A 25,870-nucleotide genomic window follows, 5' to 3' on the forward strand; every position below is an offset into this window, starting at 1 on the left:
AGCGGCGGCGGCGGCGGCGGCGGCGGCTCAGGGGGTCGTGTGCGTGTGTGGCGGGCAAGCGGCATCAGTCCAGTAGTAGTAGCCGTAGAGGGTAGAAGAAAGTGCGCGACGACGGCGTCAAAAGTGTAGTGTGGCCCCCTGCCCCCTCCCCCCTGCTAGGACCAGGTGTGTGTGTGTGTGCAGCGAATGCGGCAGCATCAGGGGTCGGCCACCCGCAACAAATGTCGTACAACCCGGGGGTAGTAGGTGGCGGGGGCGGAGGAGGAGGAGGGGCCCGTTCACCGCGTAGCGGACGCCGGTTGGGCGAACTGCCCACCGTTGATCGCAGTCCGTCGCGCGGCTACGGCGGCGGCTCGTCGGGTTACGCGAGCGGCCGGGGCAGTCCCCTCGGGGGCTCGCGCGCCAAGTTCCGGGCGACGCGCAGCGGCAACAGTTCGCCCGAGCACGGCTACGTCGGCTACGGATCCTCGCCGTTCGGCGTCGGGTTGGGGGGTGGCGTAGGCGGCGGCGGCGGCGGCGGCGGCGGCGGCGCTTTTGGCGGCGGTGGCGGCGGTGGGAGCCCCTACTACGGCCTGGGGGGCGCTCGCGACGACGAGCTCGTCAGCCCCGTGCTGATGCTGGAGGAGCGCGGGCGGAGCATGTCGCAGGGCGCGGGCCAGCTACAGCACAGGTCGCGCAGCGTATCGAGGCCGGTGATGTCGTCGGGGACGCGGTACGCGAGCTTGGACCGGGCGTCGGTCGGGCTTCTCGACCACGACCGCGAGTTCGTCCCGATACGGGAGCCGCTCGGCCGGCCGAGCCGCTACATCGAGGACGAGCTGTACGGGGCCCCGCTGCGGCCGATGGTCTCGCAACGGCAGAGCCCGCACCAGCTGCTCAGGGACAGCGGCCAGGGCTACATCGGGGAGCTCCAGCACCAGAACAACGATTTGCAACGGGAGCTCGGGAACTTGAAGAAGGAGCTCGAGCTGACCAACCAGAAACTCGGCAGCTCGATGCACAGCATCAAGACCTTTTGGTCCCCGGAGCTCAAGAAGGAGCGCGCCCTCCGCAAGGAGGAGAGCACCAAGTACAGTCTCATCAACGAGCAGCTCAAGCTCCTCAACTCGGAAAACCAGGTACACGCTCGTATATACTTTTCCTCCATCGCCACCACCACACGTGCAGCCCTACTCCCCCGTTTTCCTCGTCACGCACGCGTGCAGTGAATGGGAAGCCCGGCGCTTGCTCTCTTCTTTCCATGTCACACTATCGCATAATCATAACAATCATGCATACACCATCGCCCACCTATACTCGGGGAGGGGGGGGAGGAGGGGGTTTTGCAAAACATGTCACTTTTCCTCGCAAGCTCCAGCTGCCGTCCCTCTCCTGAGCTTAAACGAGCGCACCCCCGTGCAGGTGTTTTTTTTTTTTTTTGTCCAGATTATGTATAACGGTGATTAATACACATGCGGAAATGAAGAATCACAGCAATATCTCGGTTTTTCTTTTTTTTTTTTTTCATTTGCACGTCTATCTATCCGTCGTGTGCCCCACACACTCGGCTCTTTCGTCGAAGCGCGCGCTGTCTGCGCCGTGTGCCGTCGAGCTTATATTTAGGCCGATCGATATACGTTCGTCCTACTCAACTCCCCTTAGCACGTAGGTGCTGTATACCCTACCTACCTACTCTCCACGCGCTCGCCGCTCTGCTTTATGCTTTCCTCAGCGGTGATGCTCCGTACACATACACTGCCCCACCTCCTCCCATTTTGCTATGGCTCATTTTCCCTCTTCGATTATTTTATACATTATAATCCCTCTGTTACTCTTTCCACGTCGTACCCCTTCCCCGTTCACCACGTAGTGTCCGGACGCTGCACGTGTGTGCTTTTTCATCCTTTGATTCATTCGTGCCCCGTCCTACCTACCCTTATCTTAGTACACGCTCCGTCCATTTGATACGTTACCAACATGAATCCGCATATTCAGCGCGGTCCGAGCTTTTATTCATACATCGTCCACATTTACCTGTACATCCTCGAGTATCGATAATAATATCCCAACTACATACCAATACTGTATTTATACACCCGCGCCTCGTCACTCCTGCATTTCCACCGAATACACACGTAGGTACACCGATACACTTTTCTTCGCATTAGTGTGACGTACATCCGAACGCTTAAAAATTTCATGACTCGTACTACACGTATAACAATACGACCAATCGATCGATACACCAACTTTCTTTTTCCTCTCTGTCAACAACAATTACACACCAACGCGCGTGTGGACAATTTACGTCGTGCCGTACTGCACTCCCGTACACCAGTAGCGACTGATTACAATATATGCTCATTAAATGGTAATAAGTGTACCTGCTCGGAAGAATATTTTTAAACCATCGCACCGGACTGCTTGTTAAAATTGTACAAGCTTCAAGCTAAATATACAAAAGTTTGATTATTCTCGGATAGCGTACCCACCTATATACACATTATAATATTCGCCTACACATCTTTCATTATGATATATTATACTATACGTACATACGTGCAGTAGGTACACTTGAAACAGGCGTAGGCTGACTTATGTGTTCGGATCTCTTTCACAAACTCTCAAAACGTATCGAGGCTTTTTTTTCCAACACATCGCGTGATCGCTCCAAACAATTGTCAGGGAATATTTAAGCAGGTATACCTACATATTATTGTTTTTTTTTCTCCTCATTTCTTTCTCGGTAAAATTCGATTTGAGTACATACACGGAAGCGAGGGAGGGCCGAGAGCGCGAGATGGTACTTACAAGGAAAACTTATAAAGGACGACGGAGGATAGGTGAGGAGCTCGAAGTAGGTATTAGCAGCGACGGGGGGGAGGGTTCGGGAAAGATGAAAGAATTCGAGCGGGCAAGTGTATACGTACGAGGAAACCAGCCATATATATATATATATATATATATGTACTAGCCTTAGCTGGAGAAAGACCGGATGGGCGGGAGGGCGGCAGGTTTTATCGAGCGGTGGAAATTCCTCCTCTGTGTCCACACACTGCACGGATAGCGCGGGGTACACTTATTATACCGCGTATCTCCGCTCACGAGGCGCGGGTGCACGAAATTTCGTCATTTGGTCACCTACCACCCCTCGAGCCACAACTATTATTATTATTATATTTTTTACTCGGCCGTTTCACGCAACCCTCGGCACACCGATATTGATTGCGTTTTCTTTTTCCCCTTTCCTTCCTCTCTTTATCAAATTATCGAGCACGACGGCTTTGATTTATGAGCCGTGTACCTCATTCTGCCGTGATTTTTAATAAGACGAGGCACGATGGGCAAGGGAAAAACTATACGAACCCCCAATCACCCGCATCGTGGCCGTTGTAACGACCAACTTGCGAACATCTTGCACCCGACACGAGTTTTTTTTACATCGCCACAAACATTCCTCATGTTATATACCTACTCCTCGCCATCAGTGCTGTTCTTTTAAACATAAGACTCACTTGTAAACGACAGATACTTTTATGTATATACATGTATGCACATATGTCGCAATTACTTTGTAAAAAACAAAAAAACAAACAAATGTATTGTCACACTCAGCAGTTTTTGTAAAACACGACACAACAGAATACAACATTATACAAACAACAACAATGTACACCTCTTGAATACATGTTGGAAAAAAAAAAAAAAAAAATGAAAGGTAAAGAATATGGATGATAATGTTATAAACAAGAGGCCAAAGTGCGAGAAAAAAACTACTTGAGCCGTGCCCAACGTGAATGACGTGGTATTGATCCTATAATTTGCGAGCAGAGTGCGAGAGCGACGTTATCTACCTCAGAGTCGCTTGACGCGTTGCCATGATGTTTTGCTGTTACAGAAGCAGAGCATAATGGTCCGCCAGCTGGAGGAAGAGTTGAGGTTGCGTATGCGAGGTCCGAGCGTCGAAATGCAGCAGCAGATGGAAGTCTTGTACAACGAGAACGAGCATTTGACTCGCGAAATCGCAATACTCCGAGATACAATAAAGGTTTCGCTATTTCATTCATCTTTTTTCTCCCTTATTCCTCGCGCATCTTCATTAATTTTTTTTTTTTTTTTCTTTTTCTTTTCTTGTCACACCAACGTCTCATACGTTCACCCAACCGTCCCCCTTCATCAGTCTTCCCTGCAGCGATCCATTTACCCATTCATTCGTACGGTTTTGTACTCGCTAACAGTCGAGCTTTTTTTTCCATATATCCACCGCCAGTTATAATTTGTTTTCTTGAATCATTGATGTTGATCTTTTGTACATACGTTATGACGTTGTTGATGTTCTCATTCTTGGTGTTGTGTCGTCGTTGATCGAATCCGTGTGTATAAAACATTCAAATTAATCACTTGACTGTCGAGACGATTTTTAAAACAGAAGCTTGCTATTGAATCATTCGTTGACTATTGTCTCTGCTACCAAATTCGCGTAGTTTAGTCATTCATTAATATTAATTTATGGAAGTTAAAGTTTTGATGATTCGCATAAACTATTGCAAGCTCTGTTAAGCATCAGTTTAATCTAGAATCGAGTGATTATTAAATGTTTTCGAAAATGTATGGCTATATTATGTCAAGTAGTTAGAAAAATAAACAAAAAGTTAATTACCGTATGTATTTATACATTGTGATGCGCTAAACATGTTAATGCACTGTCAATCCAAGTGTACAGAAATAACTCACTTAAAGCGTGTTGAAATTATTTTTTACGAGGTACATTTCAAAAGTGTTGATAAGCATTTAAAAAATCATCAACTCTACCAGCTCCACTGTCTGTCGATAATATTTTTTATACATATTTTATTTTTTATTTTTAAAAACGCCCTTTCGTAATAATACGAGAGTGTACGTATGTAATAATCAATCTTTTTAGTATTACTATTCATAGAGTTTGTAAAATATTTTGCACACGTTGGTAACATTCGTAGAGCCCATAAAGCATGATTAAAACTTGGAAATGATCTGATAATAAATTCAAACATCTCTCTGATGGAAATATCACTTTTTAACGAGCGTTTAATGCTATATTACGGTTGTTCATCAAAGACATGGCATGATTTTAATTATTTGCAGAACACGTATAATGAAAAAATGCACATAATTGTCAGTAATATGTAAATACAAAATTGGTTTATATGTATTGAAAATTAGAAAAATTTTTTTACTATAAAAATTATTTGAAAATTAATAATTTATTCATCACTATCGATAAAACGAATGATTTCGTTAAGTTGAAAATACAATATTGTAAAAACTATCTAAAATGTATAAAATTATTAAACATGCAAGTGAGTACTAAATACAGAACCACTTGAATAGGCTTTTATGATGGAAAAATATCTAAAATTGCCTTTTTTAGCCAGCATCCAATAGCTTATTTTTTTAAGAAAGAAAAAGCTGTTTTGAACCTTCATTTTAACAAAGCTGGTTCAGTTATGATATTAAAAAAATTTTTTTTTTTAATTTAATGATACACAAATTTACATCACTCTATTATCTTGCTCTTTTACAAATTTAACTTCGTAAATCCTTAATTTAATTGTCTTTCATAATAATTTTTAAATTACGAAAAATTTTAATCATTTTTTTATACGTTCCTTCATCATCCACTAATTTTCTGGTTTAAACTGTTTATGCAGTGGAGTTTGGTATGTGTATGTAGTTGATAATTGATCGATTTGATTATTTATCAAATGCTTATTGGTGTTGATGTGATGCATCTTGTGAATACCAAATTAATCACTTAGATTCACAGCGTAACAGAAAAATCTTGCATGTTGTACATGAAAAACTAGTTCAGAGTCAGTATTATTATTATATTTGTATAAACTTTAACTGTTGAAACATATGTGCGCAAAATGATTTTATTAATATTAAATATCGAATTAACACAGAAAAACCAACGAAAATCCTTTGGAAAAATGGAATGATAATTTTTGATACAGTATACGTGGTAGTTTAATTGTCAGGATTACAAATATTACTCGTGAGGAGATATGAAATAGTTTTAAATGTAAATATTTTTCAATCTACAATTATTACAAAGTAAAAAAAAAATTATTTTTAAACAAAAAAATTGTACCGGTGCACTTGTTAGGAATTCAAAATGATTAAAATACAGTTTTTATTGTCACAGGAACTGGAATTGCGGATAGAAACACAAAAGCAAACTCTGCAAGCTCGAGATGAAAGCATTAAGAAGCTACTAGAAATGCTACAGAACAAGGGAATGGGTAAGGAAGATCACTTTTTTTTTTTTATTTGCTACAATATTGAATTGTTTGTTGATAAACTGTATTTAAATTATCAACCAAAGTAATAAAAGTTTGAAAGTGCGAACATTTAAAAATGATAAAAATTGTTTTGACGTGTTACAGGCAAAGAAGAGGAGCGTATTATGTTCCAGCAAATGCAGTCCATGGCGCAAAAACAGGTCCTTAAATATTTTATTTTTATACTTTATAATAGCGAAATCGTATAATTGGATTAGAAAAAAATCACTATTAAATATAATTTAACCTCAAATTTTTTTACTCCGTTATTACTTGTATATGTTTGTTTATTTTACAACGTACCTACCAAGTTTTAAGTTGTAAAGCATATTAGTTTGTAGCTTTTGATTATTTACGTATTCAAAAGGATTTTTTAATTTTTTGTTTTGCTTGTTCAAGTTTTGTAGTGTATATGTGAAAATAAATATTTATATATTTCATCACCTGCAATTTTATTTTTATGTGTATCTACTTACATTTATGTCTACATGGATTTGTATCATACATTTTTATTATTAAATAGCTATGGCTAGTTGAAAAATTATTTTTAAATCATGCAATGCGCTGATTTTAAAGGTAAACTAAATAATGACGTAAAATTATAATACATTCTTTATGCACTTTTACAGAAAATGCCTCTATAAAACCAGCGCTTTGTCTTGTATTTTAAAAGTTATTCACACATAAGTCTTTCAATTGCTGATTTTTGATAAACTGTTTTGGCCTCTGCATTGAAAGACACCCCCTTGAAAATCACTTCAGCAGTGATAAATTGTAGTCGTTGAATAACTCAAACATTAAATAAATGCAATGGTAATATTAAAGCCGCACAATGTCGTTGGAAAATTTTTTTCTCAAGTCCGATGAAAATTAGATTTTAACACCTCTTGAAGACTTGTGTTGGATATAACTAACTTGTTCTGTTTCAATGCATGCATCATCAACTGTACGAAAGTTCACTTGAAGAATGTGAAAATTTGACTGATTACATGCAATTATCATACATACATGCAAAAATATATACTTGACTTGATTAACGTGGCATTAAAATACGTCCACGTGCACGGTATTTCTCGTGTGTACTTAATTTGCGTCATCTTGCACATAAGCTGTGCACACATATGCTTGAAGAAGATTAGATAAATGTTGTTTGTTGGACGCAAAGCAAATTGAAGACAAGAAAAAGAAAAAAAAAATTAAATAAAGCGAAACAGAGCTTTTTCATTGTTTTTGGGCACAAATTTGTCTGCACTGAAGCATGCAGTCTGAAATCTACACTGTTAGAGAGCGAGAAGTTGGCAAAAGTGGGATAGAAGTATGTAATGGTAGCATTTGAAGTTTCGTACGGAAAAAATTGAGACTAAAACTGACTCAATTGAATCTGTACTCCTCGCCAACTCTAAAACGGCCAAATCGCCGAAGATTCGGGAGAAAAACAATTACCACATGGATATGCTAATGTATGGAATGAGCTGCTTTGGATGTGTAGGTCTTAAAGTTTAGCCATAATAATTGTTGGGATGATGACCATAACCGTTCCCGCATAAAACGAAAAAAAAAACCAAAAACATTTTTACTAAAGTTGTCATCTTGATCGTAATCATTATCCCACCACCACCACCAACATCGTCGCTTTTGCCGCCAACTTTTGCCACCGTCATTATCACAACATCATCGATATTATCTGCATCCATCGATCCGCCGAAATTCCCAACGTCGACTTCATGTAGAAACGACTCGAATATGAAAAATCCATGTGCAGGCAACTCCAAAAACGTTCATGCAGATCATCTCAGGAGAAAGATCAGGTACAAAGGCAGAAATGATCTATATTAAAACTAAAAATTAAAGAAACACTATTAGAGACTAAGATACTCTACAAAAGCTATTTTATTGACATTGATTCTTTAACGTCAACTTGTCATCACAAGTAATCAATTTGCTGTATACTACACCACATGTCTATATTTATATATTTATACACACACGTGTATGCATATAAAATTTTGAAAAAACCACCACATTTACTCGATATTAGCTAGCACCTTTTCCTTTACGTGACTGCATTCGTGTATTTGATATTGTAGATGGTTTTTTTTTTCAAATTGAATGAAACTGACTTTTTTATTTCAACACTTGTATTTATTACTTGCGAGGAATTAATAATGATGATCTAAAATTTAGCTTACATACGTATAAAATTAAAATTTGCCGTCTTCATCCCTGTAACCATAAACAAAAATTCGGCATACATGGACCTTTTTGCGCAAATATTTTAATTTATGAGACAAACACAATTGTAAGCGATATTTGTAAAATATAAGGAGACAGGGACAAAAATCCTGAAATTCTATTGTTTTTAAATTCAATCTAAATAAAAAAAATCAAAGCATATTAGGTTTTACTGATCTACAATTCCTGTTTGTCGAGTTTAAAGATCACCCTGATTTTTTTTAATTTATTTTCACATTAGAATATATATTATTTGTACAAACACGTGCATTTACGTAAATACATATTATTTTTATTAAATCTTAAACAATTGTCATTTAAACTGTGTTCCTACATTATATTGTAAAAAAAAAAAAAAAAAAAAAAAAACAATTTAAAAAATGTCCTCGTCATAATATTTTTTTTGTTCATGCTCTTGTTCATGCATTAAATTTATCTTCAATCGTCAAAATAATTCACAATAAATACGTTTACATTTTCTTCTAGAATCATTGCATACTTCAACACGAGTACTCTAATGTACATTCCTCTGAATTGAACCGTACATCACGAGAATGTTTAATGTTGGAATGTTTATTATATATATATATAGAGAGAGACACTTGTTAAACGCTGCAACGCTTGGAAACCCAAACTTTCTAAGAAACTCTATGCAATTACTGTACGGGAATATGCATTCTCGTTTTTACCAAATTTTTATTTACGAATTCTTTTCAGTTGTGACTGCAATTTGTTGATTTAATTTAATCGAGCACAATTTAACGGGTTTTTACAAGACCCTACCTTCAATATTCTTAAGTTTTTGTAGCCTGTCTCCTTTTCATTTCCGACACATACGATTAATCGAGAAAAATAACTGACATAATGCTAAATCATTTTTCAAAAGCTTTCCACATTGTCAAGTTATTTCTCTTTTAAAAAAAATTAAGTCGATTATACAAATTGTCACGTGTACCAATGATGTAAACTGATAATTTCTGACATATGTGCAATGTTTATTAACTGATGGCTCTCGAAATCTCTAACGACAACAACATTTGAAGATTTGAATTGTAACAAAGGCAAATGATATAAAAATGTTAAGTAGAACGTCGCACAAATGACGGACAACAACCAGAAAAAAGTCTTTCTGCTCGAGGGAAGCGAAAGAATTGTGGCGTCATCGAAATTGAACATTGAAAATGATTGAATGTTTGTAACTCTAGTGGGTTATTATAAACTTGATGAAACGTAAAATATGTGTGATACGTGAAAAAATGTGTAATTTTACCATCACTTTTCTTTCGTTTCACCGAAACGTAAAGATTTAATTTTTTTTGTTTGTACTATATTGTCACTTATCGTTACATTACATGGTACATTTTCCGTTTGCTCAAATTCAGCAAGCTAAGTATAAATGTACTATTGAACAACAACACTAATGATGATAATTATTATTCGCGTGAAATAACAATTACGTGATAATGTATTCTGAAACAGTGCCAAATTTGATATCCTTCCGAGGAATCCCAACAGCGTCTGTCAGTTTTAACGACCACTTTCCACTATTAGATCGATGTATATTTATATGTAGCTGGCTGGCTCTCGGAGCAACGCGCGTTTAATTGCGCAAAGAAAAGAAAAAAAAAAAAAAAAAAAAGAAAAGAAAAAAAAGGGCAATAATATTGAAGACATATTTCTCGCTCCGCTCTTTCTCTCACTCTGTCTTTGTCATATCATTACCCGCGTTTCTCCCCTGGTCTTGTTTGTCCGCAAACTCACGCCCTCCTTCTTCTGTTGCTCTCCTTCTCTCCGCCCGTCCGTCCGTCTGTCTGTGTCAAGGAGCTCAAAGCCACGAACGAGACGTTGAAGAGTCTTCAGACGCAATTGGAACTCGCCTACGCGACAACGGCGTCGTCTTCGACGTGCCTCGGCGGCAGCGTGGTGGTGCCGGGCGGCGTGCCGGGCAGCACCACCCTCACGGCCATCCTCGAAACGAAAGACGTTCGGATACAGACCCTCGAGCGGCAGATCCAGCTGCTCGAGGCCGAGCTCCAGCGGATCAAGGATTGCGGCGGCCGGCTGCGGGAGCAGCTGCTCCGGGCCGTGGTGGTGCCGAGCGGTAGGGCCTCGAGGCAAAAGCCGTGCAGACCGGCCTCGACGTCGCCCCCGCTCGGCTACAGCCCCGGGCTCGTCAATCCCTACGCCGATTACGCGCGCCACGCCCATCATCACATGCAACAGCAGTGGGTGCAGCCTCAGAATCTCCCCTCGCTCAGGAGGGACCAGTACCTCAAGCACATCATGCCTGCGGCCCAGGGGGCCCTGGCTCTCTACTCTCACGCTTTCAACGAGCACGATGTCAGCTTCAAACATCAAGTAAGTTCCCTCCTCGACCAAGACGACGATTAAACCAGTGGATGTATAACTGCCAGGACAGTATGTATTGCATACTTCAATCATCATTCGATGATTATCATGATCATGGTGCTGGTGGTGCTGGTGGTGGTGGCGGTGTGATAAGATTAAGTTGATGATATAGATGATAATGATTGCGACGACGATGGTGGTGCTGATGGTAGATAAGATGATGACAATGATGGTAGTAATGGCGATGATGATAATGATGGTGGTGATGATGATGATTATGGTTTTCTACTGACAATGGTGATGATGATGATGATGGTAGTAGTCCTCTTTATAATTAAAATAATGCCCTAATTGATATTAGCGGTGTAGTACGATGTGTTGTCTTGTACTACTTAGGTATACATTTATTGAAACAAAGCCAAAGCTATAAGATAAATGCATCGTTTTTGAACATTTTTCTTACCGATTCTTGTACTATATATTATATATTCTACTGTGATTAACGACAATAAAAAGTTGTGAGAAATTCGCAGCATAAAGGTTATACGTGAATTATGTCAAAGTACATTGTATATTATGCGGAATTCAAAGATATCTTTAGTAGATGCTATATTTTATGATTATCGTGTATGATGTTAAAAACGTATTTTTATTTGTAATTGTTGATGTCTATGTAAAAATGTGTACATGGAATAATGTGTGTTGATACAAAATTGAAAAATGTCCGAAGAGTACGAACTAATTTTAGTTGATATACTTACGATTCTGCTCCATGCACATCATCTTTTATTCGAGCCTGTACTATTTTCAGTTTTTAGTTAGTAGTTGCGAGGTAAGCAATTTTTTCATTTGATAATTATAAAGAGAAGCTTGATAGTTTGCTGCAAAAATATTAAAAATAACCTGAAATCAAATTCTTTCTGAGACCGTATGTTGCTAATATTCGTACGATTTAAAATATTTTTTATTTATCATTTTTTAATATGCAATATATTAATTAATTTAAGAATGAAAATTAAAGTTTAATTTTTCTAGCTAGTTAAAAGTTGGAAAAATTATTGTTTTTTTTTTTTTTTTTTTTTTTTTTTTCTTACATAGTCATAAAATATAGCATTTTTGTTGAATATGATTGATTTACATGCTTTCATATATTATAGTATTGCATTTTATACGTCATATCCGAATTAGCTGTAGATTTTTTTATAGTGGCGACGAAACTTTCTCGGTTGCTATAAATTGGTTGTGTACCAAACGATTTTCGTAAAAAAAAATTTTTAAATTAGTAAAAAATAGTTTAAAAAACGTTTATTGGCTCAAAAAAGAAAAAAATTAATTCACCTCGATCGCATCCTCACATCGATCGCAGCTCATCATTTGTCATACTTTCAATCATTTCATCAAATATCATTAACATGCCCAGCGTTGTCTTTGGTCAAAATTTATACGATTGCTAAAAACGGTGATGCTCAAATACCTCCATAGTTTTATTTTAAAATTATGACTAATACAAACTAATACAAACATGATTTAATTTTTTTTTTTTTTATTATTGAAGCTTGTTACCATATTTAATATTAAAAATTAAAAAAGAAGCAATTGACACAACACAAACACCCGTACACGGTTACATAGATTCTTTCACGATTAATGTTTTAATGTAGGTTATGCAGGTCATATAAAATTTTTTATAAATTACAATTCCATGTACATTACTAAAAAATTCATTAAAAACATGTACATGTCCATCAAACTAATCACTAAAATATTTTCTTACACAAACTTTTTTAGTCTACATTCGATTTGCACAGCGTTTTTTATGTACATAAAATTAAATATGCTTACGTCCGCATGCAGTACCAATAATTTTAAAAGTATAATTTAACTTTTTTTTTTTTTAACGAAGCATTTCATCAAGTAAGCCTGTGGGCCAAAAAATATTAAAAAATGCTTTAACTTTATAAGAATGATGTATCATTTCATGATATTTAAAAAATGAATGCTATAAAAAAAAAACGGAGTAATTTATTATTGGATTGCAGTTCAATGTTGCACGCAAGACATTTTATTTTGGAGTAGTAAATCGTACCAAAGTAAACTTGTTTTAAATGTGGTGAAAAAATGTAACAGTTACAAAAGTTTTCGGTGTTTAGATGATTTTTAGTAGAAATGAGCTTAATTAAATTTCTTAGTTGCGTTTTTTTGTAGTATAATTCAATACTTATCTGGGAACTATAATTGTATTAAAAAAAATATCAAATTTATTTTATTTGACCTTATTTGATTTATTATTTGAATTTAAAGATTATTAGTTGAGTAATAATGCAAAATAATAATATTGGCGGCTCTGGTTACGACTCTGCTCAAAACCATCTTAACTGAAAAAACTATCAAAAACAAGATAGTTGACGGCTGACTCGTAAAGATCGTTACGAAGCAGTGTCGTAGCCGTATGTTGCTATTTATTACTTCAAGCATAATTCGTATGCTGATTAGCCCTATCAATTTTAGCTTACTGAGGAGGTAAGGATATCTCATCAGCACTGATGTACTTTTCGTACAACGAGTTTTTCTACCTTTCCTACGTTTCCTCACTGCAAATTGAACGTAACAATGTTTCTTTTTAATATTAATATATCCGTAGTTGTTTTTTGGCAAGATAAGTGATATTTACTGCCATTAATGTGATTATGTCATCATTTCATGCAGTTTCATTCGATAAATTACATCAAAGACGTAAAAATTTTTTTAGATTATTCGATTTCATCGTAAAGACATTTCTCATCATGATTGTTAAACGTTACTTTAAGCCCACAATCATGTTCACACGACAAAACATTGAATTTCTCAGTTCATCGTCCGTCACAATGTATTATATTTAAAGTAATAATATATCTTAGTTACTTTTACCACTACAAGCAACAAAACTGCACATATAGTTTAGAATAATCATATGAATATTTTGAAAAGAAACATCTTGTTAATACAGTGGAATACATATTTTACTTCTATGCACCGATAGTATGTAATTTTTCATATTTTTGATACACAATCAATCGAATCAGCCTGATTTTACAAAAATTGTAATTTTTAATTCAGACAACGTTAGCAGCAGTAGTGAACCTTAGAGTCATACTATATCCCCCAAAATAGATTTATCCAACTAAGCGGTATTGACTTTGTACTCCTACTACAAGTTACACGATCAACGACACAAAAGCTCAGTCACGGAAAACCTTGATTAACAACTCTTACACAATTCTATTGAAGTTTCAAAATTACCCGTACCAAGAAAGATTTAAAATATAATATTATGCATCCGGGCCAGTACATGGTATAAAAAGTACGTATATAACCGGACGATCCGAAGTTTGTTCGCGTCTGGCCGTGGCGCGTATGCAATTAACGGGAAGAGGCTGCTTCAGTCCACGCAGCAGACATAAAGCAACCACTTCCTTGGCTCGTAAAAATGTTTCAATACACACGTAATCATTTATGCACGGACACCGGATATAGCGTGAAAAAAAGCATCGGTAAATCAATGCGCTCTTGTTTCAAAGTAAAACAAGCTCGCTAGAAATTTGGATTGCATTAAATATATATATATGTAAGAAAAAATTGTAATACATAGTTTACAAAAACTCGATTCGATAATGTCATCGAAGCACATTTAATGAAAATGTGCGTGTCAACGCGCTATCGGAAAAAGAAAAATGTTCCCTTAACAGATGGAGACACCCGAATCGTTTCCACATGCGACGACATACCCGCGACAAACGTGATCCCAAAACAAGCTGTTTATACAACAAAAAAAAAAAAAAAAAAAAAAAAACTACCACTACTTGATTGTCTGTACATGAGTTGTTTTGATGGTCCGTTCACCGTGTTGTTGCATGCCGATCGAGAGCTCCGCTCGGGCACGTCGACCCACCCGACTATAAAATTGGGCCAAATAATGGCCTCCTCAGCGGTGTACGAAGCAAGAGCCAGTCGCGTGCCCGAGCGGGCATCGTTATAACGCAGAGATGTCACGCAAACGCGTGCTCGAACGATTAGTTTGACCGGTAGTCGGGGGGGTGTCTGATTGGATTGCGTTGCTCCGCAGCTCGACGAGCTGAGGACGGAGGTGCAGCGCCGCGACCAGGAACTCCTCGCCATGGCCGCAAAGATGAAGACACTCGAGGAGCAGCACCAAGATTACCAGCGCCACATAGCCGTGCTCAAGGAGTCGCTCTGCGCCAAAGAGGAGCACTACAACATGCTGCAGGCAGACGTAAGTATCATGATGATGATGATGACGACCGATGATGCTTGATGTATTATGATAAAGGACGCAAGTGAATGTGGGACTGATGTTGTTTGGGTCAGGTGGAGGAGATGAGGCAGAGACTGGAGGAGAAGAACAGGTTGATTGAGAAAAAGACCCAGGCCGCCCTGCAGGCCCAGCAGGAGCGCAATCGATTCAACACAGAACTGACGGAGCTCAAGGACCACATGGACATTAAGGACCGGAAGATAAACGTTCTTCAGCGCAAGGCAAGTCCCGCGCGACGATTGAGTAGTAGAAAAAAAATGAAAATAATAATATTCCACTCTCTCTCTCTCTGATGGGCTTGTAGATAGAGAACTTGGAGGACCTGTTGAAGGAGAAGGACAATCAGGTCGACATGGCTAGGGCGCGGCTGACGGCGATGCAGGCCCATCACTGTAGCAGCGAGGGCGCCCTCAGCAGCCTGGAGGAGGCGATAGGCGACAAGGAGAAGCAGATGGCCCAGTTGCGGGAGCAGCGCGACCGAGCCGAGCAGGACAAGCAGGAGGAGCGCGAGCTGCACGAGCGCGAGTTGGCCGAGTACAAAATGGTTCGTTGAACATTATTAAATTTTATAAATATACATATATGTGTATATTTCGGAACTGCGTGAAAATAATTTACGAGCTGTTGCTCATTAGCAACGAAGTAGGGTTATTTGTCGTTGAATTATACAAAATAATTGTGGCGTATTATTTCATCGTTCGAGTCTACAAAAAGTATTTTATCAACACAACTGGTTTTGCGATCATTTATTTAAAATAAGTTAAAATTATTTTATTACATACTCCGTTTTTACTACTACGACTAATTTCTAAAAATTTTGTTGTTTTTTTTCTATCTTCGCGACCATTATGTATATTTTATTAACTTGAATAAATTTATTTGCATGGATCGAAAAATGTAGAAGATACACACCCTTGAGTCGGAAGTCGAGAAGCTGAGTGCGCGAGTTGAGCGTTCGCAGGCGGAGAAAGACCGTCTCGAGACGAAATTGGAGAGCTCACAGGTAAGGAAAAACGAAGGAGCGGTACCCTGGTAGAAACGTTACTACATAAACTGGCTAGGAACGCGTCAACATGTTATAAGCCCATTTACGCATATACGTTGACGAGTTTTTAGCCAGTTTATGTAGTAATTTTCTACCAGGGTAAATATCGTCCATAAAGTACGGGAGGCTTTTAGGGGTCAGTCCGAATCTCAAGCATTTTTTAATTTGTTTTTTTATTTTTTTTTATTAAAAATACAGTAAATTATGACACACGTATGGGGTTTTGGGTTATTGCATTTTATTTCATTTTTTCTCTCATATTTTGTAGTGCAGGTATTGCTGCTTTCTGTTTGCAAAACTACTAAACTCAATACGCAGAATCAGTTTAAAGATTGTAACGAAAATAAAAAAACATCTCGAAAAATGTATCGTATTATCCCACAACGAAATCGTACTTTTTTCAATAAGAATAACTTATTTGAACAATCCAAAGTTCAGTAAAACACTTGAAAATATTTTATTCCCTTACAATATTTCATTTATGATAAAATAAAAAAAGAAAGAAAAAAAAAACCAGTGCTGCAACTACAAAATTTAAATAAGAAATATTCACTTTGTTTTACCCAATCGTCGAAACGTACAACCTTTGCACCCTTTTGATGTTTTCGGTTGCAAATCATTAATCTGAAAAATTGAGAAAGGACGATACTTGGTAAAGGTAATTCTTGTGTTTTTTTGCAAATATAAAGTCCGAGCTGGGCAAAAGTAAGGCCGAACTAGACAAAGCAGCCTCGGAGGTGGGCCGCAGCGGGGCAGACTGGGAGGCGGCCAAGCAGCGGCTAACCCGCCTCGAGCTAGAAAACGACAAGCTCAAGCACGATCTGGAGAGGACGCAGTCCTTCGGCAGGAGCAATTTGACCTCGTCGCAGGAGATCGAGAGGATTCAGGAGCGCGCCGACAAGTCCAATGCCGAGCTGAGGAGAGTCCAGGCCGAGCTGCGCGTCACTCAGGCGGTACAAACGATTTTCCATTTTAATTAAACAGGGTATGTTGTGTGACACATGATACTATGTTATTGCGTACCTTAGGAGAACGAGCGGTCCCGCGCTGAAGTGTTGGCCCTCCAGGAGAAGGTGAGCCATTTTTTTTAAACTGCGCGCGATTGTGTCTTGTACGACAAGGCAGAATAAATTAAAAGTCCTTCTGAGAAAATGAAAGAAAAAAAAAATGGAACAAAACCAAATAATTTTAAATAAGTGTAAAGATCAATTTGTAGAGCGAGTTGAAAAATATTATTTTAATTAAATTATTTTGTTATTATTTTAAAAAAATTAATATTTCTTTTTGATTTATTTCAACCATAAATTTTTAAACATTACATTGGGTGCTTATAATTGGTTACTGAATTTGTACGTATACAATTACAAAAAAAAAATTTTCTTTTTGAGTGTCAACAGTTAAGAAAAGTTACTCCATCAAAAAAAGCATTTAAAAAATCCTATAGGAAATGTTTTTCAAAATATGTACGAATCTATTATCTTATTAGTGCACTTAATGCAACTGATAAAAGTGTACGGTTTCATTTGTTTATTTTTTTTTCTTTCATTTTATGAGAGGGATTTTTAATTTCTTTTGCTCAGATGGCCAAGGATAAAAAGGCCCCGTTGATTTGAATAAAAAAATTAAGTAAATTAATCAATAAAAAAATAATTGTGTACGCGTAAAGGTTGAAAAGAGCCAAGGGGAGGTCTATAGACTAAAAGCGAGACTTGAGAACGCGCAGAGTGAGCAGGACAGTTTGCGAGACGAATATCAACGGGCCCAGAGTACCCTCGAAGACAAATTAGAAAAGTCGCAGATGGAAGTGCGAAGGGTTGGTCGACTGCTTCTACAATTGCTTCATTTTACTATAAATTTTTTATTTATTTTATCAATCGGTTCATTTCAACGCAGATGCAGTTAGAAAAAGAGAAGGACAGCTATGATTACGAAAGGATGCAGGGCCAACTTGACAAGACCCTCGGAAAGATAACTAGGATAGAGCAAGAGAGGGACAGTATAAATCTGGAATTGGATTGCCTCGAGGACAAGTACAATAAAGCTCAAGTAAGCTTATTAGTATTTAGATAATATTTTCAACTATTTAGATCGCACGAAACTCGTCTAGCATAGCTAGTAAAAAATAAAACTTCTACATTTCAATGAGTATTTTCGATATACATCTCTATTTTGTAGCCAATGATGGTCGAAATTTGTTGCTCATAGTTTTGCCAATCTAAGACTTCCTCGCACCCTTTTGTTCGTTAAAGTCTACAGATACGCTCATCAACTATATCTGATTAACTAACAATCAGATACAAAACATTCGACAAAGCGTAAAAAATTTCAAACAATTTCGTTCGCGATTAGCTAAAAAAACAACGACTTTGGCAAAAAAACTCGAACAGTAGCCTTGAGATAAAAAATTCGTTACCAAATAAAACTTGCGAGTGAAAAAAAAATTTTCTGACTCTACAAATCTAAAATTGACGCGACCCGCATAATCGTAGGGGCAGATATCGAGAATGCAAAAGGAGATCGATGAGCTGCAGGCCGCGAAAGAGAGGCTGGATGTGCAGCAGAACATGCTTCAGAGGGAGAGGAACGAGAAGGACGACGAGCTACATCTCGTAAAGGACCGTTTGGAAAAAGCTCACGCAGCCCAACAGAAAGTTATCGTAAGTACATAATTTTAACGAATTATTGTACCGTTCGAAGGGAGACTGAATTACCAATGAAACACACGTCAATTGCAGAAAGAGAGAAATGAAGCACTTTCCGAACTGGCAATTGTGAAGGATCGGTGGGAAACTGCCCACGCGGCCCATCTGAAAGTTGCCGTAAGCATAATTACATTTTTTGAAATTAAATTTAAAAAATAACGTAAAAATGTACAAACTAACGACCATTTTAATTAAATTTAACATGAGTTAAAAGAGAGCTTGTTTATTAAAAACTTGACCCTTATGTCTTTGGTTTTGTATATTAGGTAAAAAAAAATATTACGAAAAAAATTTTTCTGAAGTATTGAATTCTAATATTCACTCGACCCGCATAATCGTAGGGCCAGGTAACGAGAATGCAGAAGGAGATCGATGAGCTGCAGGCCGCGAAAGAGAGGCTAGAAGTGCAGCAGAATCTGCTTCAGAGGGAGAGGAACGAGAAGGACGACGAGCTGCAACTCGTAAAGGAACGCTTAGAAAAAGCTCACGCAGCCCAACAGAAAGTTGCCGTAAGCATATAAATTGTTTAATTAACGTTTGAGGGGAGATGAATCACTGATGAAACGCGTCCATTGCAGAACGAGAGAGATGACGCGCTTGCCGAACTGGCAATTTTGAAGGATCGGTGGGAAAAGGCTCACGCGGCCCACCAGAAAGTGGCAGTAAGCATCATGTTGTTCATTGTTTATTTAAGACAGGTCACGTTGCTTCTTCAGCGAGAATTAAAAAAAAAAAAAACCGGTTCAATACTGCATGTTTCATCGTTGTTGAGGTCTTAAAACTTTTTGGATTTTCATTCGATTTCAATTTTTCAAAGCTCGAGAAAGACGACGCCCTCACCGAGCTGGGCATCTTGAAGGACCGTTGGGAAAAGAACCAAGCGTCCCAACAAAAGTTGACGGTGAGCATATTTTGTAAAAAAAAAAAAAAAAAAACCTAAAGTTACAAACACGAATGATAATGTCAAAACCCGTCCGTTGGCAGCTGGAGAGGGACGACGCACGGACGGAGCTGATGATTTTGAAGGAGAAATTGGCTCGAGTGCAGGAGCAACACGAGCGCATACTGGCAGACAACGAACGCCTGAGCTACCAGGTTCAGCGCGCGCAGAGCAAGGACCGGCAGCGCCAGGATATGGAGAGCACGCGCGAGGAGGGCGTCAGGTACGTGGAGCGCAATAAGCTGTTACGGCCTGTTGTTGGTTAAACTCTAACTTTTTTTTTTTTTTTTCTTTTTTTTTTCATAGAAATAAAAAGGAGCTGGAGCAGCGCTGTCACGAGCTGCAGATCATGCTCGACAACGCGCGCGAAGAGCTCCGGGAGTTCAAAGACGGGCAGGATTGGCTCAAAGCCAGCAACGAGAAGCTGCGCGACGAGGTCACGAGGATGGAGCGACTGCTGGAGCGCGAGCACAAACAGGTGTGTAGACGAGTCTCGATTTCTCGTTAATGAAGAACACCGGAAAGACAGTACACAAAATTTTTTATGAATTTTGGCACAAGAGATTGGAACTAACCCGTGCTTGTTTCAAACTCTGTCTTATTTCGAGTCCAATAGCCAAAGCTAGAGGAGGAGGAACCGCGTTTCCTATATTTTTTCGTGATTCAAGCTTCCAACTATAACAATTGGGGAAGCCTTGAGTCCGGGTGAATTCTCTCACACTCAACAGCTAGTCTATCTTCCTCCGGATGGTTCACTGTTATCTGTTTATTATACTCTGGTGTTCCTCGCGTGCGAATTTTGATTTACTCGTTACATGATTTTGATTGAAACAAGTCGTATAGATGGCACAATCGTAATATTAACGACTAATTTTATTTGACCCATAGAAGGAGGAATACGAGCGCGACTGCGAGCGGCTTCGTGAAAGACTGTCAAAGTCAAGTCAGGATATGGAACGCCTGCGTGACTTGGAGACGCGCTCGGAGAGCCGGTTGAGCACCAGCTCCACCTCGGCGCGGAATCAGGAGCTCGAAAAAACCCAACTGCAGGTAATCATCGAATAATATAAAAAATGTTACATAGAAATGATCAAAACGAAATCATCGCTTTTTCGCGTGTGTGGAAAACAAAACAAAATTTTGCAAAGCTTAAGAAAAATGCGTAAGCTGGTGTTACGAGGGTGGAATTTTTCGTAAATTACCATACCCTAAAAAGAACAATGCCACTCAACTGGAGCCTTTTATTATTAGCTCGAGCGAACGAAAGAGCGTCTCGAGGATCTCGAAACAGACAACGAGAAGCTACGCGTCGAGATCATGCGGCTCAAGGAGGAGACCACGGGCAAGAGCAGATCCGATAACAGCGTCGAAACTGAGCTGCGGGCGAGCTTGGAGAAGGCCATAACTGCCCGCGATCAGGTAAAACTTGATTTAATGTTTTGAAATATTCGCTAAAAAAAGGAATACCCTCTCTCATTAGTGGATTTTATACTTCGTGTGGCACAACGTAGTTATATTGTTTTCAAAATATCTACACCAATATTTATTCAATATTATTTTTTCAATTATTCATGTAAAGCAGGCATGACGCTTGGAGAGCTATATTAGATTTTTCTTGAAGAAAGCATTAATTTACTTTCAAACCCTGAAATAACAACCCTCCCTCTCTCGATTCAAATTTCGATATAAATTATTAAAAAACATTTTGAGACGAAAATTTCTAAGAGAAATATACTTTACTCAGAGTTTGAAAAATTTTTTTTTAACACGAATTCGATTCTATTTATTCAATATTATTTTTTCAATTATTCATGTAAAGCAGGCATGACGCTTGGAGAGCTATATTAGATTTTTCTTGAAGAAAGCATTAATTTACTTTCAAACCCTGAAATAACAACCCTCCCTCTCGATTCAAATTTCGATATAAATTATTAAAAAACATTTTGAGACGAAAATTTCTAAGAGAAATATACTTTACTCAGAGTTTGAAAAATTTTTTTTTAACACGAATTCGATTCTATTTATTCAATATTATTTTTTCAATTATTCATGTAAAGCAGGCATGACGCTTGGAGAGCTATATTAGATTTTTCTTGAAGAAAGCATTAATTTACTTTCAAACCCTGAAATAACAACCCTCTCTCTCTCGATTCAAATTTCGATATAAATTATTTAAAAACATTTTGAGACGAAAATTTCTAAGAGAAATATACTTTACTCAGAGTTTGAAAAAATTTTTTTTAACACGAATTCGATTTATGAGCTTAGAGTAAAAGTCGAGTTACTTTAAAAGTCTCAAACGGATTTTTGAGTTACTTTTCGGCAGGAATTGTCTTTATACAATATACATTTGATATAAATTAGGAAGTTAACGAATTGAAAACTCCGAAATAATAATTGGTTACGTTAAAATAACTTGAATGTCTAAAAAGATGGCGATCTTGGTGTTCGTCCAAATTGAATTCCCCAATTGATTTATAGGTCGAACTAGAAGCCGGCCATTTAGCTAAAGAGCTACAAAAGGCCCAGCTCGGGTTAAGCAAGGCAGCCGAGGTGGCGGAGCTCATCAAAAAGGAGAACCAGCGGCTCGTCGAGGAGGTAAGGCTTATTTGCAGCTAACTAGTAAATAATATGTACCTAACTACAACATTTTCAAGACAACAAATCAATGAGCTTTCGATCATTTGGCGCTTGGTTTCATTCATTCCAACTGCAATCGTTTCAATATCACAAAAGTCCATCACGCGAATGCAATTCAAATCAAAATGATGATGATGAAAAAAAAAAAAAAAAAAAGATTGCTGATAAAAATTGTTTTAATTCCATGCCATAGAAAGCGGAATACGAACGCGTCCGGCTCGATTGGGAGCGTCTGCGCGAGAGACTGGAGAACGACCTGCAAATTGCCATTCGCGACCGCGACAAGATGGCAGCCATCCACACGAACAGAGAGAAGCACGCGGAGACAATACAAAAGGCCAAAGAGAAGCTCGAGGCCGAGACAAAGTCCCTGCTGATAGAGAGAGATCAGTTGGTCATACAGTTGGAAAAGTCGCAGGACATGCTGATGAACTTGGACGCGGAGATAGAGAAGCAGCGCGAGGAGGTGCGCCGGTTGCGCCTTCAGTTGCAGCAGCAGCAGCAGCAGCCCCAGCAGCCCCAGCAGGACGAGTTCCACCGGCAGCAGGAGCAGTGGCAGAGGCAATTAGAGGCGGAGAAGCAGCGAGCCGACGCCGCCGAGAAACGCCTTCAAGCGGCTGAGCGGCAAATCCATGCCCACCAGCAGCAAATACAACAGATTCAACAGCAGCAAATGCCCACGCAGAACCCAGGGGAAATCAATCGCTTGAAAAAAGAACTCGAATCGGCTAGGGAGGAGGTGGCCCAAGCGTCCGTGGAAAGGGAGAGATTTCAGGCCCAAATTGAGATGCTTTGTCAGGAGTTACAACAGAATCAGGTTCGTTGGCCATTTCCCTCCCTTCTTCTCTGCATCTATAATGTTATACATCTACTCGTCGCTATTTTTACTGCTACCTTCCCTTTAAAAAAAATCCATCCTCGTATTGTATTTGTATTGTATCATCTGCAACACGCGGACTTACGGATTCCGTCGTAACTGACTCAAAATTACTTCAAAAATGGATCTAAAAAAAATTAATTGAAAACATTTGTTTTTTTTTTTTTTCATGGTATTTCCATCCTAAATACTCCACTACAAAGTTCTTAGTCAAAAAATATGAGACATATTTTGCAAAAGTGAAAGAAATAAGAGCAACGAAAATCGCTGAAAATAAGATATTTATGGTGGCACTATAAAGTTTTTTTTAGTCAATAGGACTTCATGTGAGCTTTCGTTGAAGCCCAGTTGGGACCTTTTGAAAAAATAAGAAATTTTAATGAGTTAGTCAGTTACGATGGATCACCCACTCATATAGTCCCCAACGTGTATCGTTATATAACTATTCCGTATAATAATAGGTAATAAAAAAATATATGTCGTAAGCCGCATGAATATCGTCGTATGTGTGTGTCGATTTCGCATATACCGCAGGTTGCTCTTCATGACGCGACCAACAAATTACAGCAGGGAGCTGCCGCCGGGGGTAGCGCGGACACGAGTCAGGAGCGCCGGCAGCTAGACGAGCAGAGGCGACAGTTTGAACAGCACAGACAGCAGATCGAAGAAAAGGCCAAGAGCCTCGACGCTAAGGCTAGGGCCCTCGATGAGAAGGAGAGGCAGTTCCAGATGATCGACCAAGAGTTCAAGAAGAGAAAGGCTAAGATGGACCAACTGGAACAGCAACTCCAGAAGGTTTTTTTTCTTTTTCTCATGCATTTTCCAAACAATCAAACAACAATTGTAATTATCGCTTGCAGAGCGGCGGTGCTCCGGACAAAAGATTGGCCGAGTTGCAAAAAGCTCTGGAAAATGCCGAGAGAGAACGCGAGGCCGCCAAGGAAGAAGCCAAGCGTAGCGCGCAGGAGACGGAAAGATTACTGCAGCTCGTTCAGATGTCGCAGGAGGAGCAAAATTCCAAGGAAAAGCAGATCCGAGATCTTCAAGAGTAAGTGTTGACTTGTGCGTGAAAAAAACAATCATTTGCTCCTTGAACTGATTATCTAATTTTTTTTTTTTTTTTTTTTCTTTTTTTTTTTCTTCTTTTTTAGAGCACTAAAAGCCGCACAAGCAAAGATTAAAGCTGCAGCTGCACAGCAACAAGAGGTCAGTATCGAAATGTGTTTGGTTTATCGTGTGTTTTTATTCTCGATTAAAACTTTGTCTTTTGCATTTCGTTTGAGCAGGCAGGTCCCGCCGGCTTCTTGAAAAGTTTGTTCTAAGTGCTCGTCTTGCTGGGAAAAACTTTCAACGTTACGCATCTTATTTTTTATAAATATTAATTTAGCTATCTATAAAAAAAAAAATAATAATAATAATAACAATAATAAAAATAATATTATTAATAATAATAGTCATAATAATAATAATAATAATAATAATATACTGATCGAGAGCACACTCCGCGCGGCCAAACATCGACTGGGAGGCAAGAAACAGGCTCGAGTCGACGTGAAAAGACCAAAAGATAACAAATTATCCAATGGATACACATACTTATAGCTATACCTACATCATCACGAGAAATTATACACGCATATAATGATTTGGACCACAGTTTTGAGTAGATTCGAATATATAAACATTGATAATCATTTGTATTATTGATAATCAGCAAAAAGTACACGAAAGGCTATAGAAAACTGATAATATAATATATAAAATGTATATTGTTTTGTTCGTCGAGCAGAGCAAGAGAAAATAATAACTGAAGGTGCATAGGGAAAATTGTTACTGTTCGTTGTATTTTATATCGGTTGAACGATTCCAAGTTGAAACATCACCTATTTTTTTTATTCATTCTTTACCGCTTGTATATAAACGCACACAATCGCATTAATGATGTACATGAAAAAACTTATGATTAATATAATTGTTGAAAAATCCTCCATTCGATATAATAGTTTATGACGATTTTTTAATGAATAATAAACGTTAATGAATTGAACATTAAATTTTACGAGTATCTTTGATAATAGTATTTTCAGTAATGATAAAACTGCACGATCTCTGAAGGTAAGATTTTTCTCGATTGTAAGTTTGATCTTAAGAAAAAAAAAATAAAAATAATAATAATAAAAAAAAAATAAAAATAAAGCGCCGAGACGGAGTAAATTATTAGGTTTGAGCGTTACGAGGTATTTTTTTTAAACAAAAACAATACAAAAGTATTACCAAACAAAAAAATAATAAAACGAAAAATGGCCAACTCAGCGAGATAGCTCATCACCGAGGAAATTAAAGCCGTTGCATTGCGAAAACTTGTACGAAAGCTAATGAGCAGTCTTTAAAGTTCTTTCACGTTGCTATAAAGTCTCGCTTCAGTCGTAAAAGTCAAAGTCAAATGAGAGTACCTTGATCGCGTGTGTAAT

At 38.5% G+C, this 25,870-nt stretch overlaps 1 protein-coding gene across 1 annotated transcript; it reads left to right on the plus strand.

Annotated features, from left to right (window-relative positions):
- The first annotated feature begins 608 nt into the window (after nucleotides 1–608).
- Nucleotides 609–24,821, plus strand: brp (ELKS/RAB6-interacting/CAST family member bruchpilot). The gene is made up of 27 exons (XM_023390103.2): nucleotides 609–1,118; nucleotides 3,878–4,027; nucleotides 6,167–6,263; nucleotides 6,408–6,463; nucleotides 14,986–15,153; nucleotides 15,249–15,416; nucleotides 15,500–15,739; nucleotides 16,097–16,198; nucleotides 16,930–17,193; nucleotides 17,269–17,313; nucleotides 17,907–18,053; nucleotides 18,134–18,286; nucleotides 18,730–18,897; nucleotides 18,976–19,059; nucleotides 19,284–19,451; nucleotides 19,521–19,604; nucleotides 19,760–19,843; nucleotides 19,927–20,105; nucleotides 20,189–20,360; nucleotides 20,771–20,932; nucleotides 21,134–21,301; nucleotides 22,364–22,480; nucleotides 22,716–23,339; nucleotides 23,934–24,194; nucleotides 24,260–24,447; nucleotides 24,551–24,605; nucleotides 24,686–24,821. Exons 1-27 carry the CDS (start codon nucleotides 615–617, stop codon nucleotides 24,719–24,721), a joined length of 4,644 nt encoding a protein of 1,547 aa, XP_023245871.2. The 5' UTR covers nucleotides 609–614; the 3' UTR covers nucleotides 24,722–24,821.
- The last annotated feature ends 1,049 nt before the right edge of the window (nucleotides 24,822–25,870 follow it).

The sequence above is a fragment of the Copidosoma floridanum genome, unplaced genomic scaffold (genome assembly GCF_036245765.1).
Source record: "Copidosoma floridanum isolate Cflo_tuat_1 unplaced genomic scaffold, Cflo_Japanese_pri ptg000014l, whole genome shotgun sequence".
NCBI lineage: Eukaryota > Metazoa > Arthropoda > Insecta > Hymenoptera > Encyrtidae > Copidosoma > Copidosoma floridanum.